The sequence below is a fragment of the Bos grunniens genome, chromosome 16 (genome assembly GCF_055505025.1).
Source record: "Bos grunniens cultivar Pamir isolate PY7600 chromosome 16, Bosgru_T2T1.0, whole genome shotgun sequence".
Lineage (NCBI taxonomy): Eukaryota > Metazoa > Chordata > Mammalia > Artiodactyla > Bovidae > Bos > Bos grunniens.
The window spans coordinates 24,975,180-24,999,849 of NC_141180.1; the positions used below are offsets into that span (position 1 = coordinate 24,975,180).

Below are 24,670 nucleotides of genomic sequence, written 5' to 3' on the forward strand. Positions count from 1 at the left end.
CGGACACAATCAAGGGACTGAACTGATATATATATACTTGAATATATATAGGTACAGTTATAAATTCTTATGCTGTAAAGAAATATCTATTTTCTTAATATGTTTAAGATGATCCCACAACACAAAAGTTAACTTCTTTGAGTCACTGAGTTGCCTTTAAGAATCCAATAAAAGCTATATATTGTCTCACTAGGAAACACAGGATGCTTAGAAGGTTATATAAAGAAATTCAAATTTCTAGTGACTCAGAGTCCATGAAGCCAAGATCCAAGTTTAAGAAGCTCTCCACAGCAAAATTTTAAACTATAAGCTAACAACTGAATAATGATATTCAACAAAATTTGCCTTCTTTTGAAAGTGTAAGATATTCATATATTAGTAACTAAATGATTTTTCAAAGTAAAGTCTGATGGGTAAACATATTTTCTCATTTTAGCCTCGCTGGATCATAAGGAACAGAAGAAATATCAGAATGATTTAAAGTCATGTTAGTAAATTAAAAAAAAAAAAATATTCCTGATATTTAGTATCACACAGGTTTCAGAAGAATAAAGTTATTTATCCAATCCAATGTGCTTTATCAATAAATCCTCATCAACACACAGAGCTCACAAGTTATTTTTTACCTATAACTGTTGCGTTTATTTTAAAACCAGTCAGTTAACTGAAATTACTGGCTACCCAGTTTCTTTGAATTAGAGGACAGATTCATTTTGAAGGGTAATTAAATGAGAACATGTCCATTCAAAGACTATATGATCATATACAAATATTATACAAATAATTAAAATTTTAAAAAATGGATTACTTTCAACAGGAATTCTTTTCTTAATCTTATACAGGTTGTGGATAAGAAATCATGAGTTCAACTTTTTTGCCTATTCCATACTGTAGCTGCCTTTTTCTTTAAATGTTCCATCTAATATGGAGCTTTGGTCTGTCCATCATTTCCTAACATTTCCAGTTGCCCGCATATGCTGCTATAAAGATGGCACGATGACTCACATCCTTACCAGACTCCCACTTTCATTATTCAGTGTAACACCTCACCCTCCACAACCTCTCACAGTTGCAGTCGATCAGAATGGGGGAAGGGGAGGAGGGAGCAGTAGTGGAACAGGCCTGAGTTCTTTTTCAAAACTGTAAGCTGCTGTGAAATCCATTTAGTGCGTTGTGACTAGCTTTTTGGTTTGGGGATTTGGAAGGAGAAGGAGAGAAGTTTAAAATGAATTAGAATATAATACAGTAGAAGAAAAAACATCAGAGTGCTTCATACATAAGGATTAAGTATCACTGCAGGTATATATGTGCGAGTATGTATGAATGTTTAAGGTCTTGATATAAAGGCTATTTCAAAATGCAGGTGTTGGTTAACAATCTTAAATTTTCATGTTGGGAGACCTACCTTCTAGTCCCAGCACAAACCCCGAATACTGTACTATTTATGCCTTCCTTCTTTCAACTAAACCTCACATCCACCTTATAATCATGTTACAAATTAAAATGGTGTTCCTGTAGGTGGGCTTCCCTGGTGGCTCAGTGGTAAAAATCTGCCTGCTAAGGCAGGAGCTATGGGTTTGATCCCTAATCTGGGAAGACCCGCTGGAGAAGGAAATGGTTACCCACTTCAATATTCTTGCCTGGAAAACCCCATGGACAGAGGAGCCTGGTGGGCTACAGTCCATGGGGTTGGAAAGAGTCACATACAACAGTGACTGATCAACCAACAACCAAACAACCCTGTGGGTAGTGTATCTAAGAAAAAGGTACTCTCCTTAGAAAACACAAAAAACTAACAAAATACACAAAAACAACCCTAGTATTACTTTTTAAAGAATTCTTATCTATCTGTTCATGTGCAAATAAATCACTATGGTTGCACACAGCACTTTCATCCCAGGAACAATCCATTCAGGTCATATTTTGAACTTGTTTTCTGACATTTTATGTTTCAGTGTCTCTCTGATCTCATGTTTCTGGCTTGACAACTGTTAGTTTCCTCCATCCTCTGAGGAGCTTCAAAATTATACTGGGCAAAAGTCTTTCCCTGTTACATTTCATATTTTAAAATCTCTTTCCTGGGTTTTTTGTTTTCAGTGATTTCCCCATCATTCTAGATTTCCCTTGAAAACATTTACCTGTACCTCTTAACTCTCTACTCTCTTATTCTTAGAAATGAATGTTTTATTTTAATAGGTCCCTACAGCATTGCCCCAGGTTATAGTACTTCCTTCTGACAGCTCGGGAACAATCATCTGGATGAAGCCTATCTTTCAAACCTACCACCCACAAAATTCAGGCACCATGACCATTGGAATATATTTTCAACATTTACAGACAAACGTGGCTTCTGCTTAGTCATCTGATCTTAGTCAAATAAAACAGTCATAAAGGGTTTAAAAGTTTCAGGATGAAGACTTTAGAGGTCTATCTTTCTTAATACCTTTGGAAAATGATCTCTTTGAATACAGAGTTCATTTGAAAGACAATGTAATCTTTTTCTTTTAAGTTACTTATATTCAACATTGACTTGTTATTTTTGAACAGTTAGAATCTAGTTTAAAATAACTTAAAATTCAAACACAAGTCTAATGACACCAAAAAAAAAAAAAAAAGTGTTACACTGGGCATTGTGCTAAGGGAAGTCTATGTCAAAGCACATTTTCAGTCATGTGCCTAATAAGCCAATGGCTATGCTATCTTATAATTGCTTCATCCCAAATCTGTGGAATCATTTTGGCTCCTTTTTTCCTCTCACACCCATGTCTGATACATCATGAAGCCTGTTGGTTCTCTTTCAGAATATGTCCAGGTTCCAACCACTTCCACTCTGTGTCTCTCCCCATTATGATCACCCTGGTCAGTCCATCATTTCTCACCAGGATTACTGCAAACCCACATCTCATCTCCCTACTTCTACTCTTACCTTCCTCTTGTCTGTTTTCAACACAGTAGGCACTGTGATCCTCCAAAACCTCAGACAGATTTTATTACTCTTCCACTCAAAATTCTGTAAGGGCTCCTCACTTCATACAAAGCAAAGCCTACGCCCTTACAGTGGCCTTATGAGCTCTCTAACTTCCTCTCCTATTGCCCTTATTTTCTTTCCCTTCTTTCCAGCTCTACACTGGTCTTCTTGCTGTTCCTTAACTTTACTTGGCATGAGCCAGCCTCGGGGAATTTGAATTAGCTGTTGCCTCTGCTGTAGTGCTCCTCCCCTAGACATCTCCATGACTAACTCATCTCTTTACCTTCAATGAGATCTACTCTATCTAACAACTGTAATGCTTCTTCTCCCCATCAACCCAATCTTGCTTATTTTGCCCTACTTCTTCTCTTTTCATAGCTATTTATCACCTTCTGACATATTAAGTATATTCTTTATTATGTTCATTGGTTACTGCTGTCTGTTTCCTTCTGTAAGAATGTAAAGTCTACAAGACCTGGGATCTTTGTTCAGAAAACAAATTTATATTTTTGTCATGGTTAGGTTAAGAAGATTTCCTAGAATATGCCAAAGGTACAAGAATTTACATCAGTAAATTGGTTCCAATTTTTTTTTTTGAATGTACTATCTTGGTACTACCCCAGTGGTTAAGAATCTTTCTTCCAGTGCAGGGGATGTGGGTTCAATCCCTGGTCAGGGAACTAAGACCCCACAGGCTGCAGGGCAACTAAGCCCAGGCACTGCAACTGGAGAGCCTGCATCGCAACAAAGACCCAGCCCAGACCAAAAAACAAATATAGATTTAAAAAACCTTTAAAAAGTGCTATCTCACCTTGATACCACAATTCTCTACATAGGGATTTCTATTTCAAGTTATTTATAAAATGTGTTTAGTTTTATCAGACATGTGATAAGGAGCAATATAGCCACATATATCTGTCAGGTGTGGGATGGAAATGGGCAGATCAAGACAGAGCTTTCAAAGTCCCTTAAAGAAAGGAAAGCATGGCCTAACCAGGGTGCTTTCCTTTTCTTTAACTCATAATCAAATTTATTTAGCTAGTTTTGTCAAACTCACAATCAAGCTTATTTAACTTAGTTCTGTAAAGGAACAGAAATTAGTAATATGATGGACTCTGGCAAATTACTGGATTAATTATAAATATAAAAGAAGCCCCAAAATTAATTAACATTATTATAAAACTTGATTGTATAATTTTTCTGTATTAGGAAATTATCAACTTTCTGGCTATGATCATCAACAAACACCTCTAAAACTTATTTGATTCTTTCACCTAGTTTTTTTAAGTACTATTTTTGCGCCCACATCAAAAAATAACAACTGGATTAAATAATTCACATCAAACAACAAAACAGAACAAAAACCAGAGAGAAACTAGGTGGCAGACCAAAAACCCATGGACAACATCTACCATCAGAGATGGCCACTAAGCATAGCCATGAATTTCAAAATATAAGTAGGTAGGAACAAACACCACCACCATAAGTCCTGTATACTGTACATTCATTATCTGCGTAGCAGCAGGAAGCAGAAGAAAGCAATGGGACATCTAACAGGAAACTCCTCAATAGACACAGGTATTCACTGGAAAGCATTGCACTCCAAATCAAGAACATCCACTGAAAATGAGAATGACTTTACCCAACTTAAAATCCAGTAAGAGTTAAGCACAAAAAGCCCATGCATAGACCTGATGGAGCCAGAGCCACGTAACCCCTTTCAACTCCAGAAACTGATTCACCTAGAAATCCTCCTCTGACAGATCCCCAAGCCAACAGGAAATTGGTGGGAAGGGTGCGTTTCTTGCTTGGCCCTAAATGATCTTAAAATAGATGGCAAAATCTAAATACTAAGTCTGCTGCTGTGGAAACCACTATCAGAGCAGGCTCCTCTAGAGGCCCACTTGTAAGATCAATGTTTGTCTTCCTCTTGTTACGATCCGAACCAGCCAAGGCTCACTCTAAGTCCTACTAGAAGATACAGCCACTACAGATACAGACCACCCTGACAAAAATGTCTGAGAGAGACTAGGTCAGATACCACAGCGCCTTCAACACAGTCAGAATCCAGCAACAAACAGAGGGTTTTCCATAATTTGCCACGTTACTCTGCATTCAGGTTCCACCTTTATTATCTTACCTTAATGTTGCAAGCCTGCTCCATTAGCCTTCTCGCATTTTCCTCTGCCCTGTATCTCTTTGGAAGTTGGACTCTGAAGAACTTTAAGGCGCCTTCAAAATCAGCCTGCAGAAGATCTTCCTTTGAGGTCTACAAAACAATCACCAAGAATCGTCCATTACATTTTAACCTACATTCATAACAAATACATTGCAAAAGCAATTTCTATTTTCCTAAATGTAACTTTTATTGGCCAAGATCTAGGTGAGGTCCAAAAATTTTTAGGAAGAGATTTCTAACTGCTTTATATAAGCTGAAATAAGTCACCATAAATCCTAGAAGTGACAATGGAATTAATTAACAAGCTAACATATTTAATTTACATAACCTCTAGATTAGAATGATGGATCCTGGCAAAGCTAACCACATTATGGCTCTGGGGGGGAAAAAAAAAAAAAAAGCCAGAAAAAGGAAAAAATTTGAACTCTGGGACACATCTGTGATTTTAACTTGGTGGGCATTTTAAGGGTTTTTTTTATCCCCCCCCAAGCTGGGAAGACACAGACAGTACAATTAAAGCACAGAAGAGTTACATAACAAACACCTAATGAGAGAATGACTTTTCAATTAATGACAATAGCAAATAAGAAATTGTTCCATATCTTAAAGACTTTTAAAAAAGTAAATGAAGCAAACCATTTAACTACTGAACTTCTTAGGAAAGCTACTTTTGCAAAATTTACTTAAGAAGTAACAACTACTTATATGCATGCACAGAAAATATATGCACGCACAGAAAAAAGACTGAAAGGAAAGAAAAGAAAATGGTGAAGAGTGAGGTTATAGTTTTTTCTTCTTCTTCTTCTTTATATTTTGCTGTATTTCCTGTGGGAAAGATCTTATAACAAGAAAGGCAATAAATGTTTTAATAAACAACTACATGTAATCATTGGCAAATACTGAGACACAAATTATGAGACTGAGGCATACTGGGTACACTGAAATAGGCCAAGTCAAAAAGAAACTAGGTGTTAAGAGTCAGCACTTAATTGTCAAAAATGGCAGAAAGAAAATGATTAAAACAAAAAATTATGGTAGCTAGAAATCACAGAACTACATGCAAGTTCAAATTTTACTTTATTTAAATTCAAATATAAAACTGATTAACAACTACATTGAAAGACAGAAGAAGTCAGAGGAATTCTGCTCATAATGAGTTGTCATCACCACCACCCTGGTCTAAGCCATTGTTGTTTCTCAGCTGAGTCATTCAGTAACTTCCCAACTGGTCTCCCTCTTTCTCCCTCTCCTTACAGCAGCTAGATACTTTTTCAGATTATGCTGCTCTTCTGTGTAAAGCTCTCCAATGGTCCCTACTATGCTCAGAATAAAATCCAAACCATTACCATTACCTGCAAGACCCTTTATGATCTGGGGCCCTGCCTTCCCCTTCAACATGATGTTGAATTGCATCTCTCTTCTTAGTCTCAAGCTCCAAGAACACTAGCCTTCTTTCTGGTTTGTTTGGGTTTTTTTTTTTTTTTTTTTGTACACACTGAGTTCATTCCTAACTGAAGGCTACTGCCTGTTATCTCTGTCTGGAATATTTTTCTCCCTCATCTTCATTATGATAATAACTTTGTGATTTAGATTTTAGCACAAATATAAGATTTGAGTTAGACCTTTTCTGAGCATTTAAATTCTTCCTCCTAGCCCATCAAGTCATTCTTCATCCAGTCGTTTTATAGTTTTTCATTTGCTTTCATCCTAAAGAAAGGGGACTTATCTGTCTTGTTCTTTACTGTATTCACAGTGGTAAGACTAATGCCTAGATTATAGGAGGTACTCAACTAAAATTTACTGAATAACTGAATGAATCCTCCTTTCGTCTCTCTTTCACTCTCTCTATATAATTTTTTCTCCCCTTCGCTTCTCTTTTAAATAGAAACATGTAAAATAAAATATTAATTCACACAGCAGGCATTTTCACTGGGGACTAGGTTGGCCCAAGTTTAGATTCGTAAACTAGTAATCAGAAAATAGAGCCAGGTTAACAGTGCCAAGGGAAAAAACAAGCTTCAGTACACCTCAGACTTATTTCCTCCCTCACAGATACTGAAAGATGGTGGCAATAAGTAGTGGAGAGAATATTTAGCAGGATAAAGTGCTATCAACTCACCTTAACTGGGAAAGGCAGTTCCTGGAAACAAATTCAGCCCAAAAGTGGGCCTCTTCAACTGAAATATCAACTGCTGAATTATTGAGAAAGCATCCACCTACCAGTTATACCAGACATACCACATCCTATTTCACCTGTAACACTGGTTCTGATGATTATCTCTTTGGTAATTGTTGGGAAAATTCAAGACAGGCTGCTTATAGAGTTTGTAGGGAAACAGGACTGGTAGCTTTCTTCATCATTCAAAACCTCTAAGCACACCTTTTCTATTGTCAGTGCAACTAACCTCTAGTTACCTACAGACAGATGACCCACAATGGTGTGGAACAGTCTATCGCCTGCAGGCAGTGTGGTCACCTAATTTTCTAATACTGCCCAAGGCCTAGTTTCAAGTCCAGCTTCTGAGATCATACAAAAGAAGAAAGATACAGCCCAACTCAAATGAAGTCTCTGGAAACCAGAATTCAGAGTTCTCTGTGACTGCCCTTTTCAAGACACCGCTGGTGTTAGTGAAGCTCCAGATTGCCTGAAAGTGTGAGTTTCTCATTTGTGTCCAACTCTTTGCAACCCCATGGACTATAGCTCGCCAGGCTACTCTGTCCATGGGATTCTCCAGGCAAGATACTGGAGAAGATACTGGTAGCCATTCCCTTCTCCAGGGGATTTTCCTGACCCAGGGATTGAACCCATGTCTCCCGCATTATAGGCAGATTCTTTATCATCTGAGCCACCAGGGAAGCTTACTTCAAGCATACCCACTATTAAAAAGTCAAAAGATTATCAGATGCAAATTAGAAAGGAGATGCAGGACTTATTTTGAGATACATATTGATTTTTATATTTCGGGGGGGTATCAGATGTATTTTCACAACCCAGATAATCACGATGGTGTGATCACTCACCGAGAGCCAGACATCCTGGAATGTGAAGTCAAGTGGGCCTCAGAAAGCATCACAACGAACAAAGATAGTGGAGGTTATGGAATCTCAGTTGAGCTATGTTAAATCCTAAAAGATGATGCTGTGAAAGTGATGCACTCAATATGCCAGCAAATCTGGAAAACTCAGCAGTGGCCAGAGGACTGGAAAAGGGTCAGTTTTCATTCCAATCCCAAAGAAAGGCAATGCCAAAGAATACTCAAACTACCGCACAACTGCACTCATATCACATGCTAGTAAAGTAACGCTCAAAATTCTCCAAGCCAGGCTTCAGGAATACGTGAACTGTGAACTTCCAGATGTTCAAGCTGGTTTTAGAAAAGGCAGAGGAACCAGAGATCAAATTGCCAACATCCGCTGGATCATGGAAAGAGAGTTCCAGAAACACATCTATTTCTGCTTTATTGACTATGCCAAAGCCTTTGACTGTGTGGATCACAAGAAACTGTGGGAAATTCTGAAAGAGATGAGAATACCAGACCACCTGACCTGCCTCTTGAGAAACCTATATGCAGGTCAGGAAGCAACAGTTATAACTGGACATGGAACAACAGACTGGTTCCAAATAGGAAAAGGAGTACGTCAAGGCTGTATATTGTCACCCTGATTATTTAACTTATATGCAGAGTACATCATGAGAAACGCTGGGCTGGAAGAAGCACAAGCTGGAATCAAAGTTGCCAGGAGAAATATCAGTAACCTCAGATATGCAGATGACACCATTCTTATGGCAGAAAGTGAAGAGGAACTAAAGAGCCTCTTGATGAAAGTACAAGAGGAGAGTGAAAAAGTTGGCTTAAAACTCAACATTCAGAAAAGTAATATCATGGCATCTGGTCCCATCACTTCGTGGCAAATAGATGTGTAAACAGTGGAAACAGTGTCAGACTTTATTTTGGGGGGCTCCAAAGTCACTCCAGATGGTGACTGCAGCCATGAATTGAAAGACGCTTACTCCTTGGAAGGAAAGTTATAACCAACCTAGATAGCATATTGAAAAGCAGAGACATTACTTTGCCAATAAAGGTCTGTCTAGTCAAGGCTATGGTTTTTCCAGTGGTCATGTATGGATGTGAAAGTTGGACTGTGAAGAAAGCTGAGTGCCAAAGAATTGATGCTTTTCAACTGTGATATTGGAGAAGACACTAGAGAGTCCCTTGGACTGCAAGGAGATCCAACCAGTCCATTCTAAAGGAGATCAGTCCTGGGTGTTCACTGGAAGGACTGATGCTAAAGCTGAAACTCCAATACTTTGGCCACCTCATGCAAAGAGCTGACTCGTTGGAAAAGACCCTGATGCTGGGAGGGATTGGGGGCAGGAGAAGGGGACGACAGAGGATGAGATGGCATCTCATTGGATGAGATGAGATGTCAGTGATGGATGGCATCACCGACTCAATGCACATGAATCTGAGTGAATTCCGGGAGTTGGTGATGGACAGGGAGGCCTGGCGTGCTGCAATTCATGGGGTCGCAAAGGAGTCGGACACAACTGAGTGACTGAACTGAACTGATCAGAAGTATACATGGGCTTCAGCCCGTGGGATTGCAAAGATTTGGACACTACCGAAAGAACGAAAAACAATCTTTATTTGTTTATCTGGCTGTGCTGGGTCTTAGCTATGGCATGCAGCATCTTCAATCTTCATTGTGGCATGTGGCATCTTTAGCTGTGGCATGGGAGATCTAGTTCCCTAAACACCCGGGTCCCCTGCATTGGGATCATGGAGTCTGAGCCAGTGGACCACCAGCAAAGTCCCAACATGGCAACCTTTATACTTGAGTCTTTAACTTCTTTTAAGAGTTACTGAGTTGGCCAAAAGGATTGTTCGGGTTTACGGAAAAACCTGGATAAACCTTTTGACCAATCCAATATAGTGTCTCTTCAGTGAGTGATCAATCCTTGCAGCAATCAACAACAGGTAAAAATGGGAGAAAAATGTTCTCATCTGCTTTTTCATTCTTTCCTTAAAATTAATGTTTTAAGGAAGTTTACAAATTAAAAAAAAAACACAACTAGGATACAGTTTGACAGCATTAGAAATCTGATCAAAATTAAACCTTAAATGGCTACTGGAGGGACAGTGGGAGCATTTGGCTATAGATGTATATCAATCCTCGGCCTGAGAGTCCTCCAGTTTCACCATGCACAGGGCCCAGAGTACCAGTACTGAAACTATACCCAGCACTGACATGTTATATAATGATCTGATAATAATTTCCCATGTCATATAAAAGAAGAAAAAAAAACCTAGGAGGACAGGAAGATTTTGAACATGAGTAAAAGCTTCTCTCCTCTTTCTCCAAATTTCACACACTTACAGAGGAGTATGAACTCTGGCTGTGTGCCACTGTTAATACCATTTTGGGAGTGTTTTTCCCACTGAAAAATTCAGTGCAAGAGTATCACATTTTCAAGTGATTAAAAAAACAAGAGAGAGAGAAGAAGGCAGGGTGGGTGGTAATGAACAGTTCTAACATTTGAGTGTTAGCTCCAGATGCTTCTATTCCAAACCTCTCACTGTTCTCCAAAGACAAATCTTTCTTTAAAGGCCTCTATCAGCAGCAAAATCTAGATTTGATTATTTTAGAGGATTATTGGGGGAAAAAAATGTAGGCACAGTTCTCTTTCTCACCTTCACTATATTTACCACAAATGGCTTTTTCTTCCTTGAGGCATAGAATCTAACAGGATTTCCGTTCCATTGAGCAAAGTTTCTGGAGGTCTGAGAATCATTTGGAAGTGTGGGCTTTAGAAGAGGACATTACTTAGCTGGTATCTAGGATACCTGAATCCCTTGCTTCGGTATTTTAATTTCACCAAAGAAACGTATGCTTGGTGGGTCTACACACAGAATCTACGTCTTGTGGTAATATCTAAAGTGGAACACTGGTACTTGATTTATTAAAGGGAAATTATTCTTTACTAAGTATACCTTTGAGGGACCATAAGCAAAAATTCCAAATGTGCTTGGTGTTCCTGTAGTTTGATGGTCCCTCTGTGCCTCAGGGAACAAAATATAAGGCTCAGAGTTCAAATCCACAACACTGTCTTGGTAAATCTTCATTTAATTTGATCTGTTTCATTAATAAAAGCAACTGGCCTCATATGAAAAAAATACTACATGGATCTTAAATGCAAAACAGGATTTGTAGTGTTCTTGCCTGGAGAATCCCAGGGACGGAGGAGCCTGGTGGGCTGCCGTCTATGGGATCGCACAGGTCGGACACGACTGAGCGACTTCACTTTCATTTTTCACTTTCATGCAACGGAGAAGGAAATGGTAACCCACTCCAGTGTTCTTGCCTGGAGGATCCCAGGGATGGGGGAGCCTCGTGGGCTGCCGTCTATGGGGTCACACAGAGTTGGACACGACTGAAGCGACTTAGCAGCAGCAGCAGCCCCTACATAGTCATATTGAAAACATGACTAAAAACCTAAACTTCAGTTCCTTCCCTCACTGGTAATGGAAAGATTACAACATTGCACGTGGCAGGATTCCTCTTAGGACCCCCCTGGGCAGATTAACCATCGATCCCATATCATTAGGCAGTCCAATAACACAAGGCTGAACAACTGGACATCCCTCTGGTACACACTAAACTTTGAATAATAACTCATTGGATAGCTGATCCCAATTCATAGCCATATTGCTCATTAAAGGGCATGTGATGTGATTTCTCAGAATGTAGAGTACCCTAATTCTATCAACAATCTTTTAAGCTGTGTAATAAAGTCAGAGATTTTCAAAGGGCCCTACAGATAACTCAGCATACACTTTTCACATAGACTGCAAGTGGCTCTATGACCTATAATGTTCGAGCCCAGAACAACATAAGGGCTGTACCTACTTGGGTACCTAATTTGGCAACCGAGCCAACTTTGTACAGTTGCAACATATAGATATCTATGAGCCCCCCACAGATGTGAACCTTGTGAAGATTACAGCTTTTACTGTTGACAATCATTCTACACTACAGGCAATTTAAAGCCATCCCTGATAAAGATGTAGGTATGAGATATATTTCCTATTATCGATTTCATGTTTCCCTTCAAAATGCTAAAAATGTAAATGCCAACGAAAGGCAGTACCAGATCTCTGTAAAGTTATCAGTGGAAGCCTGTGAGACACAAAGTTAAGCAGTCTGTAAGGATATAGAAATGCGTTAGATAAAAAACTGATTCATTAAAGAGAAGCAGATCATTTGTTGAAATATATTTTAGCACTTCTCAGTGTCAAAGCTCCTAAAATGCTTTTTATTTCACTGTTTTTAAAAAAATCCTTTTTAATAGAATCATGATTCTTCAGTTTTTTCCTTTATTAAGAAAAAAAATGTAACTCAGGGAAACAAAATTCAAGTGAGCGCTGACGACCTCACCTGGGCATTGAAACATATATTTTGAGCTCTTCTTTCTTAAATTACAAAGGAACTGTATTTCTCAAAAAATACCACCCCCTTCCCTATAATTGTATGCTGGTCATTGCATCCAACTTCACCTTGCAGTGATAAATAGACTTTCTTCAGGGTGAGAAACCCCTTACGTGCACAGCTACCTAACATGTCTGTTATGATGATATAGGAGAGATCCTATTTATTTGCAAATAGATACATTAAGACTGAGTTAATACTTGTAAAGATAAGTATAAACAAAGATGAACTATACTAGAGGGAGATATGTGTGAGAGAGAGTTAAATGCAGTCAAGTCAATCTTGTACTTCTGAAAAGACTCAAATATGAGAGAACCAAATGAAGGAACAGTCTAGAATGGTATTAAACTCCATTGTTTAAAATAGACAGAGTGAAATTATTCTTGCCCAATTACCAAATAATGGTATAGGACTACTGTAGACCAATTATATTATAGAACAGTTGCTAGGTATAGTTCTCAAACTGCTAAAAAGAACCCTGCACCAGTGATTGTGGGTATTTAATTTTAACCCTTGATAGGAAGTGAGGAAGAGTGATTTTTTTTTTTCTCTTCTTCAGGAAATTAAATTTTTTTAAAAAAAAACAAATCAGACTTCCCAGACTCAGCACAGACCCAACAGCCCTAAGCTGGTTCCAGATAAACAGTTCAAACATTCCAGGGGAGAAATCTGTAATTTGCTAATCAATGATTTTTAGGGAATAAAATTCCCTACTAAAACAATCAAACTGGACACCAAATAGAGAGGTTAGAAAGGAAACCACACATAGTCTAGATAAATCAGGATAATGTCTGTTGTAAAATTTAACCCTTTGGAGACATAAATAACAGAATGCCTCCACTAAGCACTTGGGTATCCTGCTTTATTGGTGAGCCTGGCCAGCCATAAGACCTTTTTCTTTTTTGCTGCCAGAGAGATAATGCCACTGATGTGGGCTCAGAGAGGAGAGCCATATCTCCTCCAGTCAATTAAGGAGTGGCGTGGACCAGGCTCGGACAGAGCCCCAGGGCAGTGGCCACTCAGCACTTCCTTCCCGGTAGAGTGGGGAAGGAAATAGGAGACCACAAGCCTCTTCCGGGGATACAAGGAATTCTCACAGAGGGTGGCAGATTCTCTACAAATGAAGTTCAATGAAAAACAGTCTCACCGCCAGAAGCCGAGGCACAAACAGACGATGCCCCATCCCCAGAAGTTCCAGCACTCGACACGCATACTCATTCACCAGCTTGCTCCTCTCGTCGTGCATGTCCTGGGACTTTTTGACGGGAGCTGTGAGCTTAGCAGCTGGGGCTGGGCAGGGCACCCCTTCTTCCATGAGCAGTAAGTAGGTATCCAGAATGAGAAAGCGGGATCTCTTATCCACAATTTTGAGAACTGCCGTGGGAGGGGAGCCAGGCTTCGGTCTCCCCAGGAGCACGCACAAACCAGTCTGTGGTGGGAATTGCCAGCTAACGTCTCCACAAGAAAAACATTTTGGTTAAATTATCCACTGTGAGAGAGCCCCAGAGTAGACTGGAAATGAAATCAAATGCTGATCTAAATTAAAAACAACAACAACAACAAAACAAAAAATGGCAAAAGCAATCAAACGCAAGAAAATGGCCAAGAGTGATGCAGGAGAGTTCACATACATGTGTAAAAATGGACAAGATGCTTAGAAGGGTCTAGCATGAGAGAGTGTGTGAGTGTGTGCTGTGCATATGTGTGTGTGAGACGGTGTGTGTGTGTGTGTGTGTGTGTGTGTGTGAGAGAGAGAGAGAGAGAGAGAGAGAAAGAAGAGACAGCAGCAGCGGTAGCCAGGAAGCCAGGGCAGTTGTGAAGCTGCAAGGAGAAAAGGATGAGCTCATTGCAATCCTTGGTTCGTGACAAGCAGCGCTGCTGTTGCTGCTGCTGCTGCCTCTCGCTGTGAATCAGTAATGAAGGGGTAGGAAAGGAAGGGGAGGGAAGAGAAGGAGGTAGGTGAATGAGCATGCAGACTGTGTCTCGGGGGAGAATGCTGTAATAGGAAGCCAATGGCGAGCCGTTGGGCAGATGCACTTCCCCTCCCAGTCCACCTTCAATCAGTGTTAGGCTGACAGCTTATGCTGTTGAATCCTAAACCCACAGACAGATGAACTAGCTTCTCCCAACATGTGATGCTCACAGAAAAATCAGACAGCCTGCCGGCTAAAAGACTGACCTTTACTCACTCCTGCTTTCTCATAACGATGGATACCAGTCTGATTTTATACCACATATTTAAAGTGGGAGGCTCCAATCCTCGTTAGATCACTGAAATTTCTAACAGAGGCTTAGGGGAAGATGACAAAGTATGGACAGAAGAGCAAGGACCGAGCAGCCAAGAAATGACACACCCTCAAGTTGGAGTGTTTATGCAGTAATGACTTTTTGCAGTGCTAGGATATGCAAAAGTAACTCAGCATTTTGGGAAGGCTAGCTGCAACTAAAAGGAAGATTTAAAAAAATTTTTTTTTATTGAGGTATGGTTGATGTAAAATATTATATAAGTTTCAGGTGTACAACACAGTGAAAATGAAGATTTTTATAAATATACAATATGATAAAGCATAAAAACCTACATCATCATAATAAAAGCATACCTTTAAGGAACTATTAAAGTTGAGATTCTCAAAGTAGAAATAACTTTCCTAATCTAAAGACTTTGATAAACACTCAGTTAATAGTTCTAAACATTGTTTTAATACCTTCTGGTCTAGTCCTGTCTTGTAATAAGATAACTGAGAGTTATCCATAGTTTAAAATTTTACAATCTCAGTATTGCAGTTTTACATTAATTTCCTTGGTGTGAATGATCAGTTGTCACAAAATCAAGGCAAAAGGACAAGATCCCCACTCAGTGTAGTTTCTTAACTTTATCCTAACAATTAACTAACACATACCCAGAATCTTGGTGCTAAATCTCTGGAGTTGGTCATGAATACCAGACCAGCTTCTCCATATAAAACTGTAGCATGGTACAGAGTAATGGGGCTCGGAGAGCCAGGGCAAGTTCCTTCTCAGTCTTAGTTTCTTAATCTGACAAATAAGAGTTACGGATCTCATTTATTGACATAAATCACGATCATCTCTGTGATCGTGATTACCAAAATACATTAATTACAGAACTGAAGATTAAGGGAAATGTTGCCCTCTTTAACAGAATATTGTTTGGTTTCTTTTTCTAAAACTTCAGGAGAACATTATTTTGGTTAAACATGTAAAGTATTAATTAACAAAACATCTTAAATAAGATATGTATATATTGCTGTCAACCCTTCTATTTCTTCCAAAAATCATTTCTCAAAAAATATACAGATTATAATGTAAAATTATCAAAGCCATTAGAAAAAAAAAAATATATATATATATTTCAGATCGCTAAGGATTTGGAGAAAATGTCTGATAGGTTACCCAGGATGGCAGTTGGTTCAGCCAGAAGGAGGAAAGAAGGAAGAGGTTCTGGGCTTCTCATATCCCTAACTACCCCCCATCAAAACAAACAACCCCCCACCCCCACACATAAGAAACAGCTCGATTTTTATCTTCTTTACATAGTGGAGTTCTGCATGAGCTTTTGTTTGAAAAGACTGTGTTACTGTGTGAAGAGCACTGCCTTAGTAGCTTCACATTTAAGAGCAAGGGAATATTTTGACTTGAACAAGAAGGAAGAATTCAGTGACTCCTTAGCTTACAGGATTTTTATTATCGACTTTTTTTTTAAAGGATAGGGGAGTTGCTCCCATGTATGTGACTTGCTTTCAAAGAACACTAGCAGAAGCATTATTTTAAATTTATATAAACCAGAAACAAAAAATTTATTATCCAAAAGAACTCTGGTAAAAAAGAAGTAAAAAAGTAATCAAAAGATTTTGGAACTCTAGGGTTTGGCTCTGATGCACACAAAAGAAATTAAAAATATATGTACTAAATATTAAGTGTAATAATTAAAATATGATATTTTAATGAGCAAACCAGGTTACACTTCAAACACGTAGGTATATTTAACAAGATGCTGTGTAAAAAGCACTACAAACAGGTGGTAATATGTTTCAGTTTTCCCAATCTCTTCATCATTCTTCCCCTAATGTACCTATTATTCTTGAAGAGGGAAAAGGCGCAGTCAGCCTGGGGCTCTGGGTGACTCCTGCTGGGATGGCAGAAGTATTTATAGCGGGTCGTGTCTTGGGTCCAGGGCACACCTCCTCCAATCAGGCTGAGGAACTGGGATCACACTGGGGCCCTACCGAAGGCACAGGGGATTAGAGGAAGGAGCAGGAGGACATGGGGGCAGGTCTAGCTGACTACTCCTACCGGTCCCTGAAGCAAGATCCTGAACCAGAAGGTGCAGAACTGGCAACAGTGGTGGGTGGAGAAGGTGGAGCTCCTGGTCGGAACTAGGTCCTAGGGCTTCATTCCCCGGACAGGCCAGTAGAGAGTAAGGATGAAGATGAGGAGGGAGCTACAGCACTGAGTGACCACAACACTGCCATGGACCCAGAACATGGCAAAGTTGGTGGAAAGGGCAAAGGTGGTGATATCAAACGCCAGGTAGGAAGATGTGGTACAGAAGGCCCACCAAGCCTGGCAGGTGTCCGTTGTCTGCCAATGATCTCACTGTTTTCAGGTTGGTTGCCCCTTAATAGGCTGTTGATCAGCATCAGGTAAAGTAATTATTGTACATTATCACTTGGTAAAAAGAAAGAATGTAAATAGTGATTTCTGAAGCCCTAGAAGAGTGAGTAATTTCAGTGAGCATTTCCCCTTATGCCTCCCCAACTCCCCAAGTAAATTATTTATTGCTCATCAGATTCAGCAATAAATACAGTAAACTTTTGAAAGACAAATTTTTGAGTTATACAGTAGGCCAAAAATGAAACAAATGATAGAAAAGCAACTCTTCTGCATTAACCAGTTAATAATACATGATTTCTCATATTTCCTTATACTAGGAGATTTTTTAGAAAATTCTGCAAAGTTCAACAGCAAACTGAAGATAATATGGGAAATGTGGACAAGTCATCCTATGAGGCAGAGTGAGAGAGAGGTAAAGAGGGCCAGGCAGTGGTCCCAAAGCATCATCTAAGAACAGCAGCCTCGTGCTGGGGCGCTGGAAGCGGGTGCGTGGTGGTGCCGCCCTAATTAGAGCTCTGGGCTTGAGTGTGCTTCCTGAGCCACTCCACTGACTGTGGCCATGTGCAGGACATAAATAGATTTCCATTGTAAAATGAAAAGCATACTTGACTTAATTTATGAAACTGTAATTAAGAACGCTGAGTGCATAGTTACTTCAGGGGTTCAGATCAGATCAGATCAGTCAGTCGCTCAGTCGTGTCCGACTCTTTGCGACCCCATGAATCGCAGCACGCCAGGCCTCCCTGTCCATCACCAACTCCCAGAGTTCACTCAGACTCACGTCCATCGAGTTAGTGATGCCATCCAGCCATCTCATCCTCTGTTGTCCCCTTCTCCTCCTGCCCCCAATCTCTCCCAGCATCACAGTCTTTTCCAATGAGTCAACTCTTCGCATGAGGTGGCCAAAGTACTGGAGTTTCAGCTTTAGCATCATTCCTTCCAAAGAAATCCCAGGGCTGATCTCCTTTAGAATGGACTGGTTGGATCTCCTTGCAGTCCAAGGGACTCTCAAGAGTCTTCTCCAACACCACAGTTCAAAAGCATCAATTCTTCAGCGCTCAGCCTTCTTCACAGTCCAACTCTCACATCCATACATGACCACAGGAAAAACCATAGCCTTGACTAGACAAACCTTTGTTGGCAAAGTAATGTCTCTGCTTTTGAATATGCTATCTAGGTTGGTCATAACTTTGCTTCCAAGGAGTAAGCGTCTTTTAATTTCATGGCTGCAGTCACCATCTACAGTGATTTTGGAGCCCAGAAAAATAAAGTCTGACACTGTTTCCACTGTTTCCCCATCTATTTCCCATGAAGTGGTGGGACCGGATGCCATGATCTTTGTTTTCTGAATGTTGAGCTTTAAGCCAACTTTTGCACTCTCCACTTTCACTTTCATCAAGAGGCTTTTTAGTTCCTCTTCACTTTCTGCCATAAGGGTGGTATCATCTGCATATCTGAGGTTATTGATATTTCTCCCGGCAATCTTGATTCCAGCTTGTGTTTCTTCCAGTCCAGCGTTTCTCATGATGTACTCTGCATATAAGTTAAATAATCAGGGTGACAATATACAGCCTTGACGAACTCCTTTTCCTATTTGGAACCAGTCTGTTGTTCCATGTCCAGTTCTAACTGTGGCCTCCTGACCTGCATACAAATTTCTCAAGAAGCAGATCAGGTGTTCTGGTATTCCCATCTCTTGAAGAATTTTCCACAGTTGATTGTGATCCACACAGTCAAAGGCTTTGGCATAGTCAATAAAGCAGAAATAGATGTTTTTCTGGAACTCTCTTGCTTTTTCGATGATCCAGCAGATGTTGGCAATTTGATCTCTGGTTCCTCTGCCTTTTCTAAAACCAGCTTGAACATCAGGAAGTTCATGGTTCACATATTGCTGAAGCCTGGCTTGGAGAATTTTGAGCATTACTTTACTAGCGTGTGCGATGAGTGCAATTGTGTGGTTACAAAGGTGAAAAAAGGAAAACACTTCCCAATCTGCAGGAGGAAAACACTTCAAATGAGGGAGGCATTCAAACACAAAGGTAAAGCAGGGTAAGAGGAGGAGGAACACACTGAGTGTGGTGATCTAGTCATGTCTCCATGTCTGCAACAGATACAGACAGAAGTGGGTTTAGACTCGTGGGATTGGCCTGGATCCAAATATAAGAGTAATGAGAATTAAACAGATCTCTAAGAGCAAAGCATGGCATTGCTTATAAATATCATCCATTAGTCACATTTACTATCTGAATGACACAAGTGAGGTACTTACTACTCTCTGGGCCTCTGTGAAAAGGAAGTATCACCTACCTAGTCAAGTCACTCTGAAACAAGCAACTCCTACAGCTCAACTCCAGAAAAATAAATGACCCAATCAAAAAATGGGCCAAAGATCTAAATAGACATTTCTCCAAAGAAGACATACAGATGGCTAACAAACACATGAAAAGATGCTCAACATCACTCATTATCAGAGAAATGCAAATCAAAACCACTATGAGGTACCATTTCACACCAGTCAGAATGGCTGTGATCCAAAAGTCTACATGCAATAAATGCTGGAGAGGGTGTGGAGAAAAGGGAACCCTCTTACACTGTTGGTGGGAATGCAAACTAGTACAGCCACTATGGAGAACAGTGTGGAGATTCCTTCAAAAACTGGAAATAGAACTGCCTTATGATCCAGCAATCCCACTGCTGGGCATACACACTGAGGAAACCAGAAGGGAAAGAGACACGTGTACCCCAATGTTCATCGCAGCACTGTTTATAATAGCCAGGACATGGAAGCAACCTAGATGTCCATCAGCAGATGAATGGATAAGAAAGCTGTGGTACATATATACAATGGAGTATTACGCAGCCATTAAAAAGAATACATTTGAATCAGTTCTAATGAGGTGGATGAAACTGGAGCCTATTATACAGAGTGAAGTAAGCCAGAAAGAAAAACACCAATACAGTATACTAACACATATATATGGGATTTAGAAAGATGCTAACAATAACCCTGTGTACGAGACACCAAAAGAGACACTGATGTATAGAACAGTCTTATGGACTCTGTGGGAGAGGGAGAGGGTGGGAAGATTTGGGAGAATGGCATTGAAACATGTATAATATCATGTATGAAACGAGTTGCCAGTCCAGGTTCAATGCACGATACTGGATGCTTGGGGCTAGTGCACTGGGACGACCCAGAGGGATGGTATGGGGAGGGAGGAGGGTTCAGGATGGGGAAAACAGGTATACCTGTGGCAGATTCATTTTGTTATTTGGCAAAACTAATACAATTTGTAAAGTTTAAAAATAAAATAAAAAGAAAAGAAAGGAATTATCTCCTAGTGCTTAACACAGGGTGGGCACTAGATAACCCTAGAATTTCTTTCATTCTTTCTAGAAAGTCAAGAAAAGAGGAGAGCAAGTGTAAAATGCATCGTCTTCACCTGGGTTAGAGTCTAGAAAGACAAAAGGCTCTGGATGTTTTAACAGACAGTTACCCAAATACCGATGAGAGATGCTCCTGTAAGACCAACTGCCTCTTTAGTTGAGATTTAGATGGCGAATAATAAGTAGCGAAAGAATCCATGCTCTTCTCAACTAGGACAGGTAAAACTTCAAAAACTCAATTCTCTATTTCTTTTTTGTCTTCTAGACTACTTTTAAAAAGCTGAGGCCTCAACAGTTTGGCAAGTTCCTAAGATCCAACAAGAATGGATACTACCCACTTTAGTATTCTTGCCTGGAGAATTCCATGGACAGAGGAGCCTGGCGGTCTATAGTCCATGGGGTTGGGAAGAGTCGGACACGACTGAGTGACTAACACTTTCATGTTTTTTTTAAGATCCAACAAAAATAAATAATATCGAGTAGTATGGTATCTTGGAGAAGGCAATGGCACCCCGATCCAGTACTCTTGCCTGGAAAATCCCATGGACGGAGGAGCCTGGTAGGCTGCAGTCCATGGGGTCGTGAAGAGTCGGACATGACTGAGCGACTCGACTTTGACTTTTCACTTTCATGCATTGGAGAAGGAAATGGCAACCCACTCCAGTGTTCTTGCCTGGAGAATCCCAGGGACGGGGGAGCCTGGTGGGCTGCCGTCTGTGGGATCACACAGAGTCGGACACGACTGAAGTGACTTAGCAGCAGCAGTATGGTATCTTGGAACAGTGAAAACCCCACAACTCACTCTGCCATTCAAGTCTTGGTTCTGTTTAGCACTGTTCCTTGTGCTTCTGGAGGTAGAAAGAACATCAGAGGCTGCTTCTGTCTTTATGGATTATTCAAGCTATTTGAAGAAAAGGCTAAAATGAAACGCAGTGAGATCAAGTATACAACTTGGATCACAGGGAAATGAGTCTCTTTATCTTGTAGCTGGGACTCACACACTGAGGAATTAGAGTTCAAAATAAGAAAATACATAATTAACTAATATCATGGCTGGTATGGGTACTTCAGCTTACAACATTATTGGAACTCAAAGAAGAAAAAAGATCCTTGTAAAATATTACAGACTTACCTAGTTTTCTAGGAATGTTTAGATTCTTGTGACACTTTAAGCATAGCTATCTTAAAGGAGTTTTTTTGTTTTGTTTTACTTTTTTAGTAGAAGAGAGAATTTTTCCCCACCAAAAGCAATTCAATAATGTTCTGAATAGTCATGGCAGTATCATTATTACCTTGTTACCTACTCTTGTGATCAGATTTAAGAGAAGTCATAATTTATTAATGCAAGAACTTCTACAGTCTCTTTGGGAGTTGGTCATTTTGCTCTGTTTCCTTATCTTTGTTGGCAGTTAGCTCAAAAGACTGCCTATTTGTATTACTGGACCTTTATATTTGTTTAAAAAGGACCACTTATGGTAAGTGAGAAACCTGAAACTTCCAGGCACTCAGCTGGATCATGTATTTTATAATAATACAGGATACAGGATTTTTTTCCATGCGATGTTAGTGAAAATATCTAAACACAGTCAGTTTCCTTTTCTTCAAGCTAATTATCCTTGTTGATAACTGGGTCTCCTATGAGCTGGTTTCTGGACCATTCTAGACTGTTCACAGTCCTACCTCCTGCTCCAAGGAGATGATTTTGTTGGACAGTGTTTCTCAATAAAGTATTACCCACACTAATGTACTTGATAACTCTAGAATCATGAAATAATGATTTTATGATTAACAGAATCATAAAATAATGCAATGTTTTTAGACCCTAGAAACATCAAAGTCTAACACACACATTCATCCTACTGATGAAAAGACTGAGGTGGCAGGTAAGTGACTTGCTCACAATCATAAAACATGCCTGAAGGAGAGCCAGGAGGCCAGAGCCCCACTGCACTGCAGAGAACCTAGCATTTCCTGCTCTGTAACTTGCTCTCTTTCGGTAATGGAGCTCATTAAAAAAAAAAAAAAAAACCTCTCAGAAGGAAGACTGTGCTCCACCATTTTAATGGAACTGGTCTGAAGCCTGGTCCTGCCATCTGATATGAATGAACCTAAGAGACTTAAATTTGAGTTGAGAGGAGGCTTCCAAAAGTCCACCTTGATAATAGACACTTCTAAACACACACACTTGTGATAATAAAGCACATCTGCCTTCTAGTTTTGAACTGAGAAGCACTCTCTTCTTCAATCATACAGAGAAGCTACACCCTTGGCCGCTAGGCCACAGTGTCTACATAAAAGCAGCTTTTTTGAAGCCATGTTAGTGATGAGCTTGAAAATGGAAGCTAACTTGGCTCATTCATTCCCTCCTCTGGACACTTTGTGTGAGGCTCATCTTTATTTTCAAATTGAAGCAGAAGGCATAAATGGTAGCAGAGGTCTGATTTTTTTTAAATTAGTTATTTAATTAATTAATAGGTTGGTGCAAATGTAATTGTGGTTTTGGACCATGAATTTTAAGTCATTATAATAAGCAGGCTCAAACACATCTTTATTAATCAAAATAGGTACCATTACAATCAACACATTTTTGTCAACAAGAAGTAAGCTTGTTTATTCCTGTAATGTAAGATGCATCCTTCGGGATTCCATGAACTCTTGGAAAACGCCTTCTGTCTTCTGCTCTTTGTGGAAGCCTCTTCCCTGTGAAGTTGTCGATATGCTGGAGTCAGCAAGAGGTCAGACGAATATGGCGGATGAGGCAAAACTTCCTAGCTCAAATCTGTTTATCTTTTGATAAACCAACCTCGTGTTGGTTGTGTGATATGCACTCGGGCGTTGTCATGGAGAAGAATTGGGCCCTCTCTGTTGACCAATGCCAGCTGCAGACATTGTAGTGTTCAGTGCAACTCATTGATTTGCTGAGCACACTTCTCAGATGTAACGGTTTCGCCAGGATTCAGAAAGCTCAAGTAGATCAGATGGGCAGCACATCACCAAACAGTGACCACGACCATTTTTTGGTACAAGTTTGGCTTTAGGAAGTGCTTTGGAGCTTCTTCTCGGTTCAACCACTGAGTTGGTCCTCACTGGTTGTCGTATACAATCCACTTTTTGTCACACCTCTCAGTCTCATTGAGAAATGGTTCACTGTTGTATAGATTAAGAGAAGACAACAAAAACTATGATTTTTTTGATTTGTGGTCAGCTCATAAGGCACCCACTTATCAAGCTTTATCACCTTTTTAATTTGCTTCAAATGCTGAATGACAGCAGAATGTTTGATGCTGAGTTCTTTGGCAACTTCTTGTGTATTAATAGTTTTAAGAGGATTAGCTTCGATGATTGCTCTCAATTAATCATTGTCAACTTCTGATGGCTGGCTGCTACTCATCTTCAAGGCTCTCGTCTCCTTTGCAAAACTTTTAAAGCACCACTGCACTATACATTCGTTAGCAGTTTCTGGGCCAAATACATTGTTGATATTGCGAGTTGTCTCTGCTGCTTTATGACCCATTTTGAACTTAAATAAGAAAATCGCTCAAATTTGCTTTTTGTCTAATATCATTTTTATAGTCTAAAATAAATACAAAACACACAGCAAATAACAAGTCATTAGCAAAAAAAATAAAGTGAAAAATGCATGTTAAAATGATGTATAACATAACCACATTTAGTTAAGAATGTACTTCAATACCAAATGGCAAACTTCAACAGTGTAAAAGCCGTGATTACTTTTGCACCAACCTAATGATTCATTTCTGGCTGCACTGGGTCTTCGTTTGTGGCGCAGGTTTCCTCTAGTTGTGCTGAGTGGCAGCAACTCTCTAGTTGCAGTGCGTTCTCATTGCATGGCTTCTCTTGTTGCAGAGCACAGACTACGAGTGCAGGCCTCAGTAGTTGCCTCCCGTGGGTTCAGTAGTTGTGGCTCACGGACTGTTTCTCATGGTATGTGGGATCTTCCCAGACCAGGGATGCAATACGTGTCCCCTGCATCGGCAGGCAAGTTCTTAACCACT

General features: G+C 39.9%; 1 protein-coding gene across 5 annotated transcripts in view; it reads right to left on the minus strand.

Annotated features, from left to right (window-relative positions):
* RABGAP1L (RAB GTPase activating protein 1 like) overlaps window positions 1-24,670 on the minus strand; it is a 744,918-nt gene that overhangs the window by 148,968 nt on the left and 571,280 nt on the right. For 3 of the 5 annotated variants that reach the window (XM_086343675.1, XM_086343676.1, XM_086343677.1), the window contains exon 19: window positions 5,109-5,237. In XM_086343675.1, coding sequence (XP_086199801.1) covers window positions 5,109-5,237 — 129 coding nt within the window. Of the gene's footprint in view, window positions 1-5,108; window positions 5,238-13,782; window positions 17,347-24,670 lie in introns of those variants that run through there. The other 2 variants (XM_086343681.1, XM_086343685.1) reach the window with 1 other exon arrangement.